The following is a 22,616-nucleotide window of genomic DNA, read 5'->3' on the forward strand; positions in this document are numbered from 1 at the left end:
TGCGAAGACTTGGTAATCAAATGGTGAATAATACTGTATATGTACGATAAATGCGAGTCGTGTGCTTCTATGCTGACGCGTGCGCTGCGGCTGTATCATAAATGATTGTATAGTCACACTGTGAAGCTACCGTGTTGTAGCTCCATATCATGATAATTTTATGGACCTTGGAGTCGCACCTGTTACATGGTCTCTTATACGTATCCAATCTTCTGTGTTTAAGGACAGATAAAAGGAAAGAGTGAGCAGTGTCACATTTTCCTTCTATGATGATATCTTGATGTTAGAATTGATTGCCACCCACAATACAGATCATCCACAAGCTCTTACATGAAAGACTTACCATTAGTGACTGAGGCAGGAATTGTGTTCTTATTATTAAAACGCACAATATAGGACCAGCATCTGCAGTGACCACTGTCTCGCTTCTGACTGTACAGATCAGCTCATCGGTGATAACAACGTAGGACCCGAATGCGAAGCTATTCACGCGTGCAGATCCTTATAATCAAGATAATAGGCTCTGTTTGTCGAAGTCATGTGCCTCCTCGCCCAAGTAAGGTAACAAATGAGGAAAAAAATCATCGATCCCTACCCGCGGGGGATTGTTTGGGCGTCACTCTGATTATTCGGAAGTATAACGCCTGAGATGGCGCCAGGTGAGGAATGGATTTGGGGTGATTTGGTGGTGGGGAGGAGAGTTGGAGGATTGCAGGAAAGTTACTATTTTGGAACATCGTCTTTTGCCTTTCACTGCCCTCTCTTTTCATTATATATTGATAAAGATCTGTCCTTAGTTATTGTCGCCCGGCATGGACCTACAGTGTATACCTCTTGCCCCCATTTCTCTCTTGCTGGCTGAACATACGCCACAAAATTCGCCAAAAAGAACTTTTCTCAATTTTTATCCAGAATGTTATGATGTAAAAAAGAAATAGCTATGTATAGATTAAAGGGAAGATAAACCCCAAGATTAATGTGGATTGAGTGAAAGCAGCAACATTAGTAGAACATATCAGTGAAAGTTTGAAGAAAATCAGACAATCGATGCAAAAGTTATGAATTTTTAAAGTTTTGGTGTTGGAACCGCTGGATGAGGAGACTACTAGCGGTTATGACGTATGAGTGGACTACAATATCAAGAAAATATAAAGAAAATACCACAAAATTCATTTTTCATGAAAATTACAAATTCCATCAACTTGATATTGACAAATGTTAAGGGTAGCAATTATTCCCCCTGCTTTCTGAAAGCGGTTGGTCCACTGCTCTTTCATAATTCCAGAAAAGTGAATTTTTGTTGAATATCCTTTATATTTTCTTTGTATTGTTGTCCACTCATACGTCATATCCTCTAGTAGTCTCCTCATCCAGCGGTTCCAACACCAAAACTTTAAAAATTCATAACTTTTGCATCGATTGTCCGATTTTCTTCAAACTTTCACTGATGTGTTCTACTAATGTTGCTGCTTTCACTCAATCCACATTGCTCTTTGGGTTTACCTTCCCTTTAAGAGATTTCGGCAGTGCGCGACTTATAACAAAAGCAAACACACACACACACACACACACACAAACACAGTACTATAACAGTTAATAAATTTATATCAAGGCTCGACACTATTTACATTGTAGTGGAATATATGAATATTGATATATCATATATCAATTTCATATATATATATATATATATATATATATATATATATATATATATACGTGTGTGTGTGTGTGTGTGTGTGTGTGTGTGCATGGTCATATACCGAGAGAGAGAGAGAGAGAGAGAGAGAGAGGGAGGGAGGGAGGGAGGGAGGGAGAGAGCAAGAAGAAAAAAGGAGAGAGATTAAGAGAGAAGTAGGAATTCAATTAACTTCATGATATCGGATACTTTATCACTCTATAGGCATTGACCTCGTAATATATCTGTATTGTTGCGTAATATATCTATAACGTCACGTCTATCAATAGCTTTTCCGTATGCACGTACCAAGTCTAGTGACAAACTGCATTCTTTTGTCATGCATGACGACGACCTGTTCATACATTAAGGTATTTCGTGCATTCACGATGACGTATTTTCGCGTGATGTTTGCATTCAACCAGTCTGCAAACAGTCAATCACGAGACAACATGCGACAAAAGGCTTGCGAGGGAGAAGCGGGGGTGGGGGGTGGGGAGTGGTGAAGGGGTAGGGCCTACTAGTTTTGTTGGATGAGGTGGGGTGTAATATGAATGGGTATATGGGGTGACAACGGACTCAGCTTCTTCCTTATTTGGCATCTACCATAACATAATATTTATACGCATATCCTATCAAGTTCTCTTTTTTTTTTTTTTTAGCATGTCTACGCACACACACATCACATACACGCACACATACAGTCATGTATATTATACACATAAACACGGTATAGTACATCGCCGGACACAGAAGATGGACTAAACAAAAAATAACACAGAATTATCTAGGTCCGTATTTTTGCTGCAGCTAGCTATTGTGTACAAGAACAAAAGGGGCCCAGAAACGGATCGATCGGGGATGATCCAAAAAAGAAAAAAGAAAAAAAAAAGTGCAAGACGTCTGTAACAAAGGATCAATGCCGGGTCTGTGAAACACTTCCCTCAAATAACCCTCGACCAGGGAGGTGACGCTATCACCTCCCTGCCTCGACGTTGGCAAAGTAATTTGACAAGGGTCCTTATTCCCACCTCCCTGTTCACGACTGATGCCATTTACATTCGGCGTTAGAGCCTCGCAAACTACACACTCATTCAATCACACCTGCAGAACACTGGCATATTAATGTACATTACGTATATACTCAGATCGTTAAACCGTATCTTCATTAAATAGCACCTCACAACCGTGACAGTGTGCACTGTTGTTCCTATTGATCGCTGTTTAAAGCTGAGCCCATCCGAGAAACGATACGCTTAAAAATAGCAGGGGTTCATCTTGGAACGTTGAGGAAAAAAAGGGGCTTTATTCAACAGTCGGTGAGTAGCAACTGCATACCCGTCAAATGTATTATACGTATCGCACATTTACAACTGACGTGCATGCTTTGTATTCTAGTAAGGGTGAACGCTGGTGAACTTGGTTGGGCTGTTAATACGCGTTGCATGTGCATTTGGTGTGTATAGGCCTTGTGGTGGTTCAGATTCAGAACATGATGCATTGTGTGGCTCTAAAACCTTTACCGCTATGTATAGTGCCATCACCACCACCAGTATCCTAATTATCGTCAGTACTCACAAGAAGTACACCTGCCTGCATGCGGAAGACAGCCTGCTCCCAGGGCAAGGCTGAGATCCTCGTGTGAATAAAGCAGGTCATTATAATAGCCACAGTACTGGCTAATTTTCGATCTCTCGATGGGGATGGGGTGTCTATACTACAGCAATACCCTTCTTTTTCCTTGTATAACGTTTATTAGCTAGATGTAGATGAAGATTAGATGAAAATGGAAGAGAGAGCACTCTTACACAAAACACACACGTACACAAATGCATTATGATGCCCGCATGCGCAATATGCACTTTGTGTATGTAGGCATAAAATACTTCACATAATTACATACATCTACGGCCGGGATCTACGGTCTATTATACTCTGTATAATCATGCATGGTTGTATGACTATGTGGGTGTATATTTTTATGCCAATAGTGGCACCGCTGTTTGCATTGATAGGTCTAATCACAATTGTTTTTCCTGTGCAATGTACCGTACATCACCACGATCAACCTTGAATGGAGATTCTTTCCAGTGACGTAACCTGTCTAAATGTAGCGACTTTGTTAATAATCATAGCTGGTTCGGGCGTGTAGTATAGCGCGTGAGTTCATTACAGTTGTATTTTCTATTACACCACGTATTGATGGTCTACTCGTGCCATGAATCAGAACAATCACGTGATAAAGAGTGGGAGCAAAGACCGGAAAGCAGGTCAAAGGTTCGAGTTTTTTTTTTTCATCATACATCCGTTTCCGGTTTTTCTTTCCGCTTTTTGTATGTTTTCTTTATCTTTCTGGTTTTTCTTTTTTCATGCTTAAGCATTTCTCATTTTCTTTCATGATTTATTGTCTCTCAAACATGCCTCACCACCCTAAGTGCTGATAAAGTAACAAACTGTTAAGTGCAGGGCACTAATGCATCTTATACAAATCAGAATAAGTAGAGTGCGTAAGTCGTATTCTAAATTTCTAATACTGATGTAAATAATCCTGTACGCTTTTTTTTAATTCCGTGATTAATTGTAATAAAGAAAACAATATCCGTATCTTCAATGGATTTTTTTTCTGTGTCTCTGCTTTGCTCATGAGTATACAGTAAAAGACGAAAACTATGCGATGAGTGGATATTCAAGAGAAATTCAGGGAAATAACAAAAGAGCCAGATAGTATGAAAAAAAAATGAGCCAAGTCCGATGATCAGTAAAGTTACTGGGATGTGGATATCGAATCAGCCAATTCTAGCTGAGTTGCCAATGATAAACATAGTAACAAGTATTCAATGTGTGTGAATGGGCCTGGGCAATTACCCCAGACTCTTCTGACACTAACCCTAATCCTAATCCTGAACCCAATCCTTACCCTCACCCAAACTCTAACCCCAAACCTAACCCTAAACCCTAATCTTCACTCTAACCTTATCACTAACCAGTATTTAGCCGGGGGTAATTGTCCTTGGGGAATAATTGCTATGATGCGATGTGAATGTTTCATTTTCAGATTTCATGTCACCGGGTCCCGTTTCATAAGGCTTGTTATCAGTAATAACTGCCACATTTCTATGGCAAATTTGCTCTCAGCCAATCAGACGCAATGATTTCAGTAGCTTATAACAACTATCGTAACTTGTTATTGATAACAAGTTTTATGAAACGGGGCCCTAGGATTTTCTCATATCACTTGGTCAGATTCATCCGTTCATGACAGATTTTCGCAGGACTGACGAACTGCCCATAAGGTATAAACAATATGGCGGCGACGTTGCTGAGTTTGGTCCAGTACGTCGGCCTCGTCAATCTTGTGACCGCCGTGACCATCTGCCTGGCGATCTTCTGGTTTCTGAGGTCAAACCGGAAGTCGTACTACAACCTTCCTCCCGGACCTCCAGCCATACCTTACCCGTTTGATGCTCTGATGGCGCTTTTCCCGTCCAAGAATCGCTTCGGGCGTGTGGTCATGGTCAACAGGAGGTAAGGGCTGCAATAAACCGGCTCGTAATTCCACTTTGCGCATGAGCAGAAAAAAGGTCGTTTGTACCAACAGGCACTTTGGTTTGTTAATTCACTGAAATATGCATCTGTGATGTGACGATCATTCATGCGAGCCTTACATTAACATAATGTAATATAATGTAATATAATGTAATATAATATAATGTAATATAATATAATATGATATAATATAATATAATATAATATACACTCTGATATAATATATCATATCATATTTGTACATAATATCATGTAAATGGAAGATTTTGTATCCTTGATGTCAGGTATGGCGATCTGGCCTGCCTCCAAGTGGGAAAGCGAGTCCTGATCTTCATCGCCAGTCCTGCTCTGGTCAAGGACCTGATAGTCAAGCAGGCTGACGTGACGTCGAATCGTGAGATCCCGCCCTTTTTCAGCCTTATGGGATACACAGGTAGGGCAAAAATCGGGCTTGCTTCTGTCGCCCTTCTCTGGAAGCTTTAGGCCACCGCAGACTATACGACTTTCGGTCGCACGACTGATCGACTTTGGATCTGAATTAAGCAAGCGTATTCATTCTGACGCTATTGTGATTTATGTCGGATCCAAAGTCGGTCATTCGTGCGACCGAAAGTCGTATAATGTGCGGTGGCACTTTACCGGTTACTGCTCGGCTTCTGTTATCAATGATGTTATTGTCAACATTGAGCGTTTGTATCATGCTTTTGTATCCATCGTCCATATAGCAAGTCAGCATGGTCTGGCAGTTGCGATTATTATAATGATGTTGAATGGGGAAAAAATCGTTGCAAGCTTTTGCTGTTTGTCGTGGAGCAATACCAAAGCATGAAGATTAACAACAACAACAACAACAACAACAACAACAAAAATTAACCCACACAGAGAATAAGAGAGGACGGACACCAGTCCTTTTGAGAAACAGTGAAAAAAGTTCCATGTGTGCACCTGTGCAAATTACTTTAAAAGAATTATTTCACCAAAGACGAAAACTTGTGATGCAGTTAACGGTTTGTATGGTTGGGCGTGACACAACACCGGTTTATATTGGCCAAGGTACGGGACGCTTACATGAGACAATATTAACTTTTTTTCTCTGCAAGCAGATGATAAACTATTACACTTAAAGCTGCAATGTCATACGAATCAATGAAAGGAAACTCAAGTGCATTTGTTATAATTAAGGGGGTGAAATAAGGGTATAACTTCTGAAATTATCACGCATAGCAATCTCATCTTTGTTAGTATGTTCACGTCAGTGCCTGGAATCGTATGTGAACACATAACGTATCGTCTTCAGGTGGAATCATATTCAGCGATGGGGAGCCGTGGCAGGAGATACGGCGGTTCACTCTCTCCGCCCTCCGCAACTTCGGCATGGGCAAGCGTGGCATCGAAGAACGCATCGTTGAGGAAGCCGACATGCTGTGCGAAGCGTTCGACGCTCTCGACGGCAAGCCTTTCGACGCCGTCGCACTGCTGAACTCCGCCGTCTCCAACATCATCTGCGCCGTCACCTTCGGCAGGAGGTTCGACTACGACGACCCCGTCTTCCAGGACATGATCAAGAGGCTCCGGAAGATGACCTCCGGCTCGGATATCAATCCGATCATCAGGGAACTCTTGGGGAGGATTCCGGCCGTCATGAAGACATCATTCTTTCGTGAGCCAAGAGACAACGTGATTGGCATCAAGGTCAGTGGACGTTAACGATAAAGTGCGTCATTCAACGAACGAGTTTTCTCTTCAAAATATCTACTTTTAGACATGCTTTTAACATAAAAACAAAACAAAACAAGGATAAAAAACAGACTGACAGGAAAAAACCACGGACGAAAGAGCAGCCTCACCACAAAAGGTTGAAGTGTGGAGTGTCTAGCGGCTGAACATGATTATCAATTGATGATCGACTTCTCACTTTCAGTTGCTAAGTCGTCCTGATTTTCCTGCGTAGTTATGTTTCTATGTGATCTGTGTGCCTGCTTATGACCCCAAACCAGAATTTTATCAACAAGGAGCTCGACGAGCACCGTGCGACCTTTGACCCCACCGACATTCGTGACATCATCGACACCTACCTGGCCGAGATTCAACGGGAGAAGAAAGTGGGCGAGAAATGCCACCTGGACGACGACTACGTGTGGACGTGCGTCTTCGATCTCTTCCTGGCGGGCACGGAGACGACGTCGTCGTCGCTGCTGTGGTTGCTGCTTTGCTTGGCGGGAAATCCCGACATCCAACAGCGGGTAAGCTGAAGTAGATTGAGCTTTGATCTTTCGAGGGAGCTGGCACCGAACGGCACGAGAAATCATATTGAGCGCAAATGAACCTTGCGCGTATACCACGAAGTATCGCTGGTTCTGTGGCAAAAATTGTACCTTGTGATTTGGCGCCTGACAATCACAACTATATATTTTTTGTTCAAAATCTCTTCGATCTTTTCAAAAATTATTTGTCTTTCAGTTTGTTTTTTTTTTACTGTGATACTAAGCAAAATTGCAAGGATGCTTTTTCTATCTTCGAGATCTGAAGAAATTTGTTGGGTGACAGGCATGATTCTCGATATCATCCTATAATGAAGTGAATTTCTTCTGATAGCTTCAGAGGTTTGAATGAAATGATACCTTGTACACTTATTAATTCTGCCACAGTCCAAAACTATCTGGGAATATTGATTATCTGTCACAGTTTATTTGAGTAGATGATGAGATATATATCTCTTTAGGAAGTTGATCTTGGGAAACATGCATATAGATTAGGTTTTCCATAGATGAGTATGACCTACACACTTAGTCATAATTAAACGTATGCTACAGGATTCGATTTGCTATTTAATATGCTCGAGTATTAAGTCAAACATAAGGGTATCTTCTTTCGTTTGCCATACAGCGAAAGGATTGTTACGTCATAGAAGTATACTAATCATCCATATCAACAAGCTCCGCCTGTTTTAAATATGCATATTGATTGTCACTCACTCAATGGTTCATCTTGACGTCACAGATGACCGACGAAATTGACGCCGTCATTGGACGAGAGAGAGCGCCGCGCTTCTCGGACAAGAAGGACATGCCCTACACTGACGCGACGCTGCTGGAGGTACTTCGCTTTCGTCCTGTCGCACCGGTGGGGGTGCCCCACATAAACGCCACAGATATCCAGGTCAGAGGTCATACGATACCCAAAAACTCTGAGATGATGATCAACATCCTGGCAATTCACCATGACCCGACACTCTGGGACGACCCGGAAGCGTTTAATCCCAAGCGCTTCCTGAATGAGAGCGAGACTGAGGTTATTAAGGCTGATGCTTTTACAGTTTTCGGAGCAGGTGAGTTCTGCTACAAGTCTTCATCCACATTTTGCTTATAATTTGGTGACTGCTAAAAACTGAAACGCGATCCTAATTTTGACAGCTTGAACAGATCAAAAAGGGAGATACAGAGAGTTAGTTAAGTGGTTACAACGAAAAACAGAAGAAAAAACATAGAAACAAGCACGACTATAGTTACCTGGCGTTACTCATCAATCTGTGATCAGCTTTTGACTGGAGGCAGCGCATTCTTCATTCAAAATAGATTGTTGCATATTCATTTATTTCACTGCAAACGAGATACATACATGTAGTGTACATTGTCCCACCTCATCCTCTTCCGAGCGCTTACGTGTGCATTTGTTATCTGCATGTACAGTGGTGTATTTCGTTTTATTCCTCTCTGTTACCAGGGCGACGAGTTTGCCTCGGAGAGCAGCTGGCCCGGATGGAGTTTTTCCTCTTTGCTACCACGCTCCTTCAGCGCTTCAAGTTCAGAATGCCAGACGGCCAGACTGCCGATTACAGCTGGGACCACTGCCTCGGCACTCTGACGCCAAAGCTGTTCAAAGTGATCGCCGATAGGCGATAGTGCCACGTAGTGGGCCTACTTCGTGATTTCGATATTGGAATAGAAATATCGATATTCACGCAAGGAATCGGGGATGGGCGATGAACGAACTATGGTTTAACCATAGAGCTGTATATAATCCAACTCTATGGGTTTAACTTACAAGCTTCACCATAGTTCGAGAACACTGCTGAGAATATTTTAACACTGCCCATAATCCTGAAATATTTCGTTCTGAAAATACTTTAGCAAGAATGCGAATATAACATTAAGAATGATTACATTTAAAGTCGCAGGATCCCTTATTCATTTATTGATGATAAATGAGGAAGGTTACATGTATGACTTATCACTAAAGAAGCTTTACTGAATACGATTTCGAAAATTCCAAGCCAGGTAATGCTTTCCTTGTCTGTAATTGCAAGTGTGTTACCACCCGTCTCTTAGCTAATACGTTTGCTCCAATTTCGAAGCTATTCCTCTAATACGCTTTGTAGTCCAACGTTACTTCATTTTAACATCCAAACCATAATAGCTCTAAGGAGATATTTGTGGATGGTTTTGAGATTATGCAACTATTTTTTTTTTCTGAAACGTCACAATGCCAAAGTAAAATCATGATTCAATGGCATTTACCCCATCTTTCCAATTTACACAGACAATGCAGACTATATCAATTCCTCTTTACAAGCATTATAACCTTTGCTTGGGTACATTTTTTAAAGGAAAAGTATGGTACCATTTTAAATACTTAGTAGAGTCACGCCGTGTCTAGATGGCGTCATTCTACTGTAGCATTTGAGCTGAACAGTAGACACAGTTGTGTGCCTTTTCATTCATTACTGTTACTACCTGCTCTTGCAATAGCATCATGTGCTATTTTTCATGCTAATATTTTTGACACATTTTTGACGTAGCAACAAATAGTATATGATGCATAATTATGTTTATGAAGTATCTAGTGATATGGCTATGCAAACACCAAAAAGGCATCAATAGAGGTCAATATCTACACTTAGATTGTAGGGGCATTTTAACAGTTTAGCAAGTTAGGGCCTGGAAGAAGATTGATATCTGCACTTTAATGACCAGAGACTGTGAAAACTTAGAGACTGGTACAATAACGAAGTCTAGGGCAAAGTGTGCTTCCGCGTCTCAAGTTCAGGCTGAAATTTTAGTATATAGTCAGTTTATCACGTCATAACTGTCGAGACAAATGAAATTTTTATGTGATGATGGTGGCGTTTGGCTCTCCATAAATATTTGAGCTACAGAGCTAGGTTATTTTCATTGACAAGGATTAGTCCAGCGGGAATGGATTTATGAAGGCAGCCGTTACGAAACTAAGTGAATTCTATTTTAAGAGTAGTCGATTCTACGGCAAAAGATGTAAGAGGGGACCTTAAGTTGCATCATTCTCGGCACATCCGATCATGTAATTTGCAATGGAAGCGATGAACATTGTTATCATTTTTCTCTAGAAAATGCTGCAGACATGAATGGGAGCAATGTTTAGGATGGAGATACACTATGCATAATGTATGATATTGATTCATTGTGGAATTTGCACTAAGTTTTCTGGATCTAATGGATCTGGACATTTATCATATTTTGTTGCTGTTGATTTTATGCGTTCTTGTCTCTATTTTTCTGTATCTGTTGCTGCAGGATAGTATTTGAACACAATGGAGCACCGATGAGGCATACCTGTTCTAGGCCTATTGTTATTGCATTTTTATGATTTCTTAAAAGTAAAGCGCGCAAGCTGAAAAAGCGTCAGATATTTTTGGTAGGAAATAAATATCGTTTTCATGCGTTATAAACGATTAAATGTGTGAGTAAAGCTTTAATTTTATGATTCTTGCATTTGACTCTGTGGGCATCTTGTGTGCGATAGAGTGGCGATGATGGATTCATTGCAATGATTCATATCATTTCGTGACTTGTCGACTGGTTTCCATCACATTATCCTTTGCAGGTTTCCATGGTGAGGAAACGTTGTTGTTGTTGTTGCTGTTGTTGATGATGATGTTGTTGTTGTTGTTGTTGTTGCTGCTGCTGCTGGGTTTGTTTGTTTTTTTTTCCTCTGGAACCCAAGTTCCTCGGATCCCTCCTGAGTGTGTTACAGCCTACCATTTCCACCTACCATTCATTTTTCGGAGGGTGGTAAGACCACTCAATACCGGAACGTCGAGAATGAGTAGGTCCTGGGGGTGTTTCATAAAGCTGTTCGTAGAGTTACGAACAACTTAAGAACGACTGGTGATCAGTTCTTGTGCTGAATTATGGAAATTCTGATAAGTATAGCACATCAGATCTGATCACCAGTCGTTCTTAAGTCGTTCGTAACTTTACGAACAGCTTTATGAAACAGGACCCTGCCGTCAGCATCATGTGCACTCTCACATCCGAGAATATAATGATGTATATACCTTGAAACCACAATGACAATGACAAGAAGAGGAACAGAAGATGAAGAAAACGAAGAAAAAGAAGAAGAAAAACAACAACAAGAGCTGGACACGTGGACTGACGATAAAGTTTCGCTATCAACAAAAAGAAAAGAAAAGAATAACATAGTACAGCAATGGGAGAACACAGATCTCCTCCATATAAGGAGCTTATTTCCACCCATATTGTGATTCACATCCTATAATCCTGCACTCATATCATCTGCATTATCAGATTCCATGACCATCAAAACATACCCTTAACATTTGGAATCATATCGATATCATTCCTAATTCAATAGCCTTTCGCAAGATCCTTCAAAAATTTTAAGAGCATTCCTGGATAAAGACGGTATTTCGGATCGCTACCAAAATCTAATCATCGGTTTCCTGTATCTATTTATTAACCTTCCTGAAAAGTTCATCCAAATCCGTTCATAACTATTTCTAAAAGATATTTTGCGAACAGACACCAGTGAGAGCAACATATTTGGCTGTTTTGACGTCACTCCAGCTATTTAGCAAACCCGACCACGACCAAACTTGGACGGCATTACTGTGGACGTATCGAGATGGATGACGAACGGCGAAGGAGGAAAAAATAGTGTCTTGCTAATCACATCACTCCCCAGTCATGGTCAGATTGATCTCTAATTGTATACTTAGGCCCATAAACATTTTCTTTGAATACCAGGGGAGCCTATTTTAGTCATTGAGTAATGCAGTCGCGGCACAGCCTGTGTATATAGGGATCAACTTGAATGAGATTGTGGTCACATCATCCAAAAGATTTGTTGTTGTTTTTTTCCATACTTTTTTTCATGACTAACTCTTGCTTTGTGTAGCTAAAGGTATAAGCAAGGAGGCATGTCACGTACCTCTTCGGGGTATAGCATTATAGGCATACAAATCACAGAGCCAGACAGCAAATATCGGAGCATAAATGTTTGGTCACCCCAAACGAAACCTTGCCCCTCCTCCTGACAAGACACTGGAGGCGCAGTTGCTGTTTGTGAGAGCATGATTTATCAGTGATATTCCTAAACAATTTTCAATCAATATCTTGGTTGTCTGCCGCCTCTTCGTTCTACGTGTTCTATGACATTCCGTTTCTACCAAAGATATCAGATTACTGAAATCGATAGGATTAGACTGTCGATTTCATGTAGTTTTGGGTGTTGTTTTTTTTTTTTGGGGGGGTGGTTTTTTTTGTGTGTTTTTTTTTTTTTTTGGTTTGTATTTTTGTGTTTTTTGTGTTTTTTGTGTGTGTTTTTTTTTTTTTTTTGGGGGGGGAAGGGGGTGGGTTGTCTTTGTAATCAAGCCAACAACAAAAGATGAGGCTATTAAAGTCATCACGTGACTTCATGTGTTTGATAGAGCATATAGTTTTCTGCCGAAAGTGTGCGCGAACTTTGGATATCTCCTCATGGAAATGTGCTATTTGCCTTTGCAATGTATTTGCTATCACATTTTCCCCATTTATTCTCATATCGTTCTAGCAAACATGATGGCTAGAATGATATTCCCAGTGGGTTTAAATATGCACACGACAACCGCCATAGCAAATAGATCTAGGCGATTTTATACCTGGAGTTGTAATTTGTCTTCAGTGTCTCTGTATTAGACATACACACAAATGTGGTACGATATGATAGCATTATGGTGACAAGACGATAATATGATAATTTGTATGATAAGAAAATCGTTGTAAATCCATTACTATTGGACCCCTCCCTGCGTCCGCAGTCCCCCCCCCCACCTGAAAAACGTTCCACAAACCCTGCATATCAACTGTAGTTTGCAACATAAACATGATGAAAATTGATTATAACTTATGACTTGAAGGAACCATTATTTTGGTAGCACATTGCAAAATGTGCGTTGGCACTAAAGTTTCTAGTTCATTCATTTTTTTTTCTGTCTGATTATGTGTTTGTTTGCTTGTTTGTTGTTGTTGTTGCTGCTGTTGTTTAATTTTCACTCCCTGTATGTTTCTTCATTTATTTTGTTATTGCTGACGTCATAATACTGACAGGTTGACAATCAAAAGCTGAACTACCATGCTACCTAATTCCTCCTGTCGGTTTACTCTTCTACCGAAGAATTTTTGGGGGATGTTCCTATATCAACATCTTCCTTTAAAAGTTTGCGTGACCTTTGATCACGTCATGTTCCGCCAAAATCATTCCCATATAAGGTTCCAATATGTTTGCTCGTATGATTGGCAACAAAACAAAACGAAGCAATACGAAAGATTCTCAAACTTTGAAAACCCGATCATTGGTGAACATAATGCGTTTGGTGGTCTACAACAAACGTGACTCAAGAGCAAGCCTCTTACCCTTGTTCAATTTGTTCAAGGCAAAGCAAAAATGACGCGATGTATGGCATGATGCAATAACGCCCCATGTGACAAGCATTCGATAACTTGTTATCATAACGACCATAGCCTGAAAAAACATACAATGTTTGGTGATGAGACAATGAACCAAAATCTCATAGAGATAAAACATGTATGATAGATTCTCGTCTTCTCATTCTGCCGGATTTGCGCGTTTTGTTGAGAAATAAAAACTCGTGTATATACACATACATGGGCACCTCTCTGCGTGCCAATCAGAGCATAGCTAGAACAGCTCTCATGTTGTAAGTACAAATTGCATCTTCATCATTGTATCAAACCTTACCCTAGGATGGTTTACGTCAGCAATAAATAATCTGCAGTATTTCTGTGGTCCTTAATGACTGTATAGGGTACGAGATTGTCCACCATTAATGAATAAGTGAATTGTTGTTTTGTCATTTTTTTAAGAGAAGAAGAATCGACTTAAGCGATTTTCATCGATTTTCATCGTCAGAGAATGATAATAACATTGTCACACATGTCTGTAGGCAGGGAAAACGATGAGACGTCTGCTATCTATTAAGTGGTCTGAGCAGGTGTCTTTACAAATATTTATTCAGTCTGGTTAGAAAAATCAAACTGTTTGCTCACAATGCATGAATTTAAAAAGCAAAAACGAGAGTGTTCATCAAGAGTTAGAAATCACAAATCTTGTGTTTTGCGTCGAAATATCTTCAGAAAAGCCCCCCTTGTCAGCATGATCAGTTTGGATGAATTTAATTTGACGCGGACAAAGCGATGATGAATGTAGAACTATGAATGGTCTGATTTTGCCTAACTAATTACTGCAAATCATTCTAATATGTAATCGGTTTTGTATTTTATCTATGATTGTTTTCCAATTTCGTACTCGGGGCCCTGCGCCCGCGATGCGTTTGCGTAAGTTCTCGATAGGTAATATGGTACGACCTATACTATTAGATTACCATGGAAATCCCATGAAACAACGCATCATTATCTCTCAGTTTATTGGTTGTCGTCTCCGATCCTGATATCGCTTGTGTAGCTTCCACAAATTCTAAACTATTTGCACTCTATCTAATATTTTTTGTGCAATATGAAAGCTCTGCGTCATAGTCCAATGCCTACAGTTTTGACACGATTTATGCGAACGGAAAATCAAGAACATCGGAGAGGTTTGTATATTGGTTGTGATTATAATTCCATGCTGTATTATATTGTTCATTTTTCTTTACTCAAGTTGTGCAAGTTGTGGAAATAAAGGAAATGAAAAGAAAACGGATTTCCCTTTTAAATCCCTCAAAAAGCAGTACAAATCTTAACTTTTAGAAAGGTTTATTGCTACGTGTGAACGCAGGTTCAAACTTCACTATTAGCCGCATGTTTAAATGGGTCTATTGTCCGCTTTACGGATACACACGGGGACTGGGAGCGTTATAGTATCAATCATCCATTTTATACATACTCACACACATATAGAGCCAAAACAGTCCCTAATATGGACTGGAAATGAACTCTGAACCTGAATCCCACGAGCTGGATAATCCATAACGCTTTATAACCCTTTCTGTACCAGATACTTTGGACACCGTGTACATTGCTATGGGGTTTTCCTGTGCCAATCAGCGCTCAAAACACACAAACAGGTAATAGCATAACCTGCACCGGGTTCCACTATACTTTCTTCAGTGCCTCGAGTGGTTCTGTGAGATCATCATTGGCACCATTCTCAAAGCCCGTCTTGCAGCCTAGATGCCTCTCAGCTTTTACAGCAGTCTTCGTCTCACCTGAAGTGAGTACATGTAGGCCTACTAGTATTAGATTACAAATACACGCACTCTCATAAATTGCTTAAGTCACTGATATAGGATCGTTTCTCTAGTAAGTTTTGTTATCGAGGCTCTGTGTTTGCAATGTTTAAAAAGTAGGGACCTTTTGCAAGTGCATCTCGGTAGGCCTTAATTATTACAATGGCTATTGCTACAGAAGATGACCATCTCATTTCGAGAAATGCCTAGAACATGAATGTTTATTTTTTCCCCCTTCCACAGGGTTCCTTTATTGAATAATATCATGCACACAAATATATACAAAAAGAGATATGTATGTACATGCAGATTTAACACATGATATTCTTGGCCATTCTAAATACAATAAGAACAGCAAACAGTTACAAAAATCAATTACAAATTGCAAATTCTTTTCAAAGTGTCAGAAAATTACCTGACAAATCATTTCATACGAAAACACAATCAGAAACATTTAGTAAAATGTAACCACTTTTTTATAAATTTCTTTTCTTTCAGATTTGTTTTACATATATACTTTTCCATATCATAATAACTTTTTATCGCTGACTTGATTTGTTCAAAAACTGGCAAACAATTTTTGCATTTGGCTGTAAAAATTTCTTTCCTTACTATAATCATAATGCAATTGAGGGCACTGTTATTACGTCCATAAAAACCAAATAATTTATTTTGATTTGTAAGCTTAATATGAATAGCATTACGGGACAGCCAAAGCTCAAGTTTTGACCATATCTCGTTTGAATATGTACAAGAACAAAATATATGCATAATTGTTTCTTCGCTGTTATTACAAAAAGAACATAAGTTATCTGTTACTAATTTAAATCTCAATAAATCGTCTTTCATATAAAGAATTCTATTTAGCATCTTGAACTGAAACCATCTCATGTTTACAGTTGAATAAAAGGGAATTTGGTAATAAAAACTCCAAATGATATTGTCAAAATCAAACTCCTGTTTCCATTTTATAAGACTTTTACATTCCTTTGTCTTATGTTTCAAGAAAGCCTGATAGATATGTGCACAACCTTTTTTCACTTTCAGTATTAAAAACAATGTTTCAGGGATAATACATGTAGGTTCCATAATCTTAGGTATGACATTTTTATTATAACCAAATCGAATAGCATTACACAAACCATAATATTGAAGAAAGTTTACTTGTACATTGTATTTACGTTGAAAATCAAAATATGAAAGAAATTTTCCATCTGTTTCTAGAACATCATTAACAAAACGTACCCCCTTAGCACACCATGACTTATAATAAATTACATTATTATTAACTTGTATTATAGGATTGTTCCAAAAGGGTTGACATGCGATATTATCTACAATGGACTGAGTTAAATCTGAAAAGGCTAATAATATCTCTTTCCAAAATGGGTTGCGCATTGAAATGGCTAATTCTTTGTAATGTTCAGCCCCCATGAATAAGTGGAGAGATGTGTATGATGGAGGCAAGAATGATTGGAACATATGTAAAATGAAATTTTCGTTACTTGGATAACAAAGGAATCTTCTTATCCATGATATTCTGAGTGATTTAGAATGTATAAAAATATCTGTCATTTTAACCCCACCATCACTGTATAATTGGCACATCTGTTTCCTACTTATTTTATCAGGTTTATCGTGCCATATAAATTTATAAAAAGATCGGTTAACATCATTCATAATTTCTAATTTTGGTTCTGGAAGAGATAAAAGCAAATAATTCAGTTTGGGTATCAATAAAGATTTTACTATCGTTACTCTCCCTAAGGGAGTCAATGTTCTTTTCAGCCATATCGCTATCTGACGTTTTATATCTTTAACCTTTTCTTGATAATTGTGATTAACCATTTCAGATAATTTAATTGAAAAATCAATGCCCAGGTACCTGAAATATCCTTCAGATATCCAGTTTAATTTGTACTCGTGTAAAATCTCTTTTTTGAAAGTTCTGTTCTTCCCAATCCATATTACTTGAGTTTTAGTTACGTTAATTTTGAGGTTGGACATATTTGCAAATTCATTAAGTATTGTAAGAGCACTTTGTAAATCAGGGGTTGAACCGTTGAGTGTCAAAAGGGTATCATCTGCATATTGCAAAAGTTTAAGCGATTTCCCATTCATATGCAATCCAACTAAAGAATCCGAGTGTCGTATTAGGATACCAAGTATTTCACTGACTAACAAAAAGAGGTAGGGGGACAAAGGATCTCCCTGGCGACACCCTCGTCCTATTTCAAATCTATCTGTACAGTATCCGTTAACTAATACACAAGAGGATGCATTTGCATAGAATAACTTGATCCATTTCTTTACAGATGGACCGAAGTGAAAAAAATCCAGGACCTTGAATAGAAAAGTATGCGATACGGAATCGAAAGCTTTTTCGAAATCGACAACAAGAAGCATGCCTGCTATATCATTTAATTCAGTATAAAGTAGCGTGTCATATAATAGACGTATATTTTCGCCAATGAAGCGACCACTCAAAAATCCTGTTTGATTTTCATGTATTAAAAAAGACAAAACGCCCTTGAGTCTATTTGCAATACAACCGGATGCCAATTTGTAAACTACATTCAGTAAAGTGATCGGGCGCCAATTTTTTAACAAATGTCTAGGTTTATTTCCTTTAGGAATCAAAGTTATTATTCCCATTTTTTGTGAGTTTGACAATTGTCCTGAAAAATACGCATAATTCAGTGATCTTACCAGAAAGTATTTAATATCTTCCCAAAAGTAACGATAAAATTCTACAGTAAAACCATCCTGTCCGGGAGATTTATTATTTTTCATGAGTTTTAAAGTGGAATAGACCTCATCAACACTAAGTGGACCTTCCAATAAAGAGGACAATTGTGAAGACAACTTAGGAATGTCAGAATGATTTAATAACATTTCCAAATTAATTTCATCAGTTTCTTTTTCTGCATAAAGATTAGAGTAAAAATCAAACACTTCCTTAAGTATGTCATTTTGTCTATCTAAAATATCACCATTTTCAGTCGATAACTGACGTATTTCTTTATTGATATTATTTTGCTTTTCCAAATTTAAAAAGAATTTAGAAGGTTTTTCTCCAAACTCCATCCACTTTATCCGAGATCTAATCACACTTCCTTCATTTGATTTTAAACGGAAAGCTTCCAGTTCTAATTTCAATTTATCAATTTCCTCTAATATGGAATTCTTATCATTTAAAATTGTCAATTTTCTTTCTAACTCTTCAATTTTCTTTTCTAAATCCTTTTCACTATTCACACTTTGTTTTTTAACGAAAGAAGCATATGATATTGCTTCTCCCCGTATTATCATCATTAAAGTTTCAAAAAATAACTGATCATTTACAATGAATTCACAGTCACCCACTATGCAATCATTTTGATCGAACTGTACTCCGTCTTTTGCATAAAACAGAATAGTATCTTTTATTTTTTTCTTAATATGTGAAACAAAACCTTCGTTTTTTAACAAAGAATTATTAAATTTCCAAAAGCCAGGGCCTCGCTGTAAGTGATTCAAACTGAGACTTAAAAGAATTAAAGAATGATCTGTTCGATAACCTGGAAGAATATCAACCTTATGCACTAATGAAAGAAGTTCTGAGGATATCAAAAAGAAATCTAATCTACTCTGTTTAAAAGGGGTAGGTTGTCGCCATGTATAATATTTTTTATCTGCAAATCTAATTCTCCAAGGATCACATAAATCTAATTCATCTTTTATGTTATTTACTTGTTGTTTTGCTTGCGGGTTATTAACATGCAAGTAGTTATATGTATCAAGGTTTGAATCTTGTACTAAATTCCAGTCTCCACAAACAATACCATGTGGGTTCTCAAAATCTAGTATAATTTGTTGAAGATCTGCAAAAAATGTTGGGTTGTCTGTATTTGGCCCATACAACGACGCGATAGTAATATTATATTCGTACAGAGTTACATCTAAAACCACAAAGTTCCCTGCATTATCTACTTTAAATTTATTTATATTTACTGGGACAGCGTTCTTAAAAAGAATTGATACTCCTCTTGAGTTGGACGTATTGAAAGAGAAAAAACATTTACCTTCCCATTCCCTACGTATATCGGTCTCTATTTCCCGAGTAAAGTGTGTATCCTGAATACAACAAACATCATATTGTTTAGCTTTTAAATACAAGAAAACATCTTGTCTTTTGCGACTATCTCCTAGGCAGCGACAATTCATTGAAATAAACGTAACGTTATCCTGCATCATGTACGAAAAGAATGAAGGAAAGAAAAGAGGAACAACCTGTGGAAGTTTTCATTTTATGTACACAAACAGTAACGACACAAACAAGACTGTACTGTGACGAAAACATTACAATACACACAACACAAAACAAAACACACAAACGTTTGGACGCAACGCAACGCATCAGAGCTGACTGACGACAGCTGCGAATAGCAGATCAACCCCCATAATTTCCGGATCAATGTATGGAAATCAGTCCGAAAAAAATCTATGCCCCAGACCATCACTGTCTAAAGGTAAATATTCATGAATGTAACCGTGAAAAAAAAAATGTCTATAACAAACAAGCAAAATGTTTTTAAAGTCAAGAAGTATGACTATTAAACACGATGACCATTTCGCACCAAATGTTCGTTCAAAATGAATGTCTATAGTCAGTCTCTCCTCTGGATCATACTTATTCTCTCATTTTCGTTTGCGAATTGACAAGCTCCATAATTATGTCAAAAATTAACTAAAACATTTCACTTCCCGTGATTTAAGCTCTTTTTTTCCTCTCTCTCTCTATTTTTCTTTTTTTAATTTTTTTTTTTTTTTTACAAACGAGATATATAAAAAACAAAGATCGTGTAAGGATTTTAGCACATCAAACGGTGATAAAATATCACGGATGTAAAAATCGCCACTCAAAAAAGTCCAAAATAAGGCGTCTTATGATAATTCACTTCACGTGAGATCAAGGTTCAAAGCTTTCCATTTTGATTCATCCAAATGAAGAAGATTTACATCATTCAATCAATAGCAATACACCATGCTGACGGAGATCCTTCTCCCTCTGCACTCTAGATGCAGATTTACACCATTTAACTTGATTTTGTAGATTTGCTTTTTTTTTTCTCACCATATTTCTAATCTTGGACCCAGTAGAAGCACTTCCAAGAAGTGTACATTAGAATTATCCATATACATGTATAGAATTCGTTATATGCACTTTTGAAAATTCAGAACAAGTGCTCAGGCATTAATGATAAGAATTGTGAAAAAAAAAAACAAACAACCAACATGTCGCGTAGGTTATGACCTCGCTTAAGATAGATACTCTTTTCACTGCATATAGTGATAACCCTGACTTTACTAAACCAATTTAGGTCGCACATTTCTGTGGTCATGACATAGTTATTTCACACATTGAACCAATCTGAAAAATATTCTTTAATTTCAATTTTGTGATTACAAACTAGCTATAAGTTTTACGATAAAATGGTTTGGTGGTGTTTTCCCACTTTTGGCTGTTTCTTGTTACAAACCACACACACACACACACACACACACACAAATTACTCCGTCTTGAGTTACTACATTTGAAAAACTGAACTATACAAAACGCCATATAATTATGTCCTTATACAGGTAGTATCATAGGAACTGATTTGTATCATTAAAAACAATAAACTTTTGTCCAATCCAACAAACTCGTTTAACAAAACCCAAAACATTTTTCTTTGTCGAAAGTATTTTTCTTTCCTTTTTTTTCTCTCTCCTAATGATGTATAATAATCAAATATCTATTATCTCTGCTGAACAGTCTCTTTTTTTTTTTCAAATCCGTAAATGAAAGTTTTAACAGTTTCTGAGAGATCTCAGTATCAATTTCTTTTCATCACATTTCAATTATGTCTTCTTTTTTACCTCTATGGTTTTCTAACAACAGATCTTAAAGAGACACGATTCATACATTCGCTTGATCAATATGCACATTTGCATCTTTCTCGATCACGGGCAAAAAGCGATGATCGCGTAAGGGTTTTAACACATCAACTGCGATAAGATAACATACTGTAGACTCGACCACCAGAATCAGAAAAAAAAAAGCGTTTTATAATAATCAACTTCGGGACTGGTGACGTGTACATTCAAAGCTTTACATTTTTGATTCAACCAACTGTAGAAGCTTTAGATTACTCAATCAGTGACAATACGCCATGCTGACGAAGATCCCTTCTCCCTACACTCTAGATGCAGATTTACACCATTCAACTTGATTCTTGCGGATTTGTTCTCATTTTTTCTCATCTGATACGCTTTTTGCTCGAGTAAGAAACGCTTCCTCTTCAGTGGTGCAGGTAAGTCGGTCACAATGCGGAAAGCGTGACGGACACCAGTTTGACCTTCAGAGGTCATCGGACGTACTTGCGCTCGTAGGTATGTATTTAAGACGGCATCTCTATCCAACATGGCGCCAAACCGTACAATGATTGGATTGTGACCACGCCTACTCTGCTCATTTCCGGGTATAACACGTCGTGGAAGCCGGTGTGCGTTAGCAATGAACATACTCTGCGCCTCCTCCTTCGAGAAACCCAACTTCTGAATTATGTTTCTCACAACTTCTACAACTCTTTCATCTTTCTTTTTCTCCACTCCATATATCAACAGATTCATTTTTCGGTCATGTATTTCCATAGCCATTATCATTTGCTTCAATTCATTTTCGAGATTTTCGTTCGTTTTTTGCATCTTAGGCAAAACATCGTCTTCAATCGCAGTGAGTCTTGCACTAGAATCTGCAACTGCGGCTTGTAAATCCGACATTTCTGCCCGCATTTCCGAGACTTCAGTGTTTAATGTTCCGGGAGATAAACTAATGTTTATCTCCCGGAAGACAAGCATTCA

The 22,616-nt window shown here is 38.3% G+C and overlaps 1 protein-coding gene across 1 annotated transcript; it reads left to right on the top strand.

Annotated features, from left to right (window-relative positions):
* The first annotated feature begins 2,755 nt into the window (after positions 1–2,755).
* On the top strand, positions 2,756–9,129 carry LOC140239950 (cytochrome P450 2J2-like). The gene is made up of 7 exons (XM_072319766.1): positions 2,756–2,997; positions 4,941–5,203; positions 5,509–5,657; positions 6,522–6,916; positions 7,222–7,467; positions 8,225–8,552; positions 8,948–9,129. The coding sequence occupies exons 2-7, from the start codon at positions 4,983–4,985 to the stop codon at positions 9,124–9,126; spliced, it is 1,518 nt and encodes a 505-aa protein (XP_072175867.1). The 5' UTR covers positions 2,756–2,997; positions 4,941–4,982; the 3' UTR covers positions 9,127–9,129.
* The last annotated feature ends 13,487 nt before the right edge of the window (positions 9,130–22,616 follow it).

Source organism: Diadema setosum, chromosome 16, assembly GCF_964275005.1.
Source record: "Diadema setosum chromosome 16, eeDiaSeto1, whole genome shotgun sequence".
Classification (NCBI taxonomy): domain Eukaryota; kingdom Metazoa; phylum Echinodermata; class Echinoidea; order Diadematoida; family Diadematidae; genus Diadema; species Diadema setosum.

Coding starts and splice junctions, on each gene's coding strand:
- LOC140239950 (XM_072319766.1), top strand. CDS start 4,983: ATGGCGGCGACGTTGCTGAGTTTGGTCCAGTACGTCGGCCTCGTCAAT. Junction 6,917..7,221: donor ACAACGTGATTGGCATCAAG/GTCAGTGGACGT, acceptor ACCCCAAACCAG/AATTTTATCAACAAGGAGCT. Junction 8,553..8,947: donor TTTTACAGTTTTCGGAGCAG/GTGAGTTCTGCT, acceptor CTCTGTTACCAG/GGCGACGAGTTTGCCTCGGA.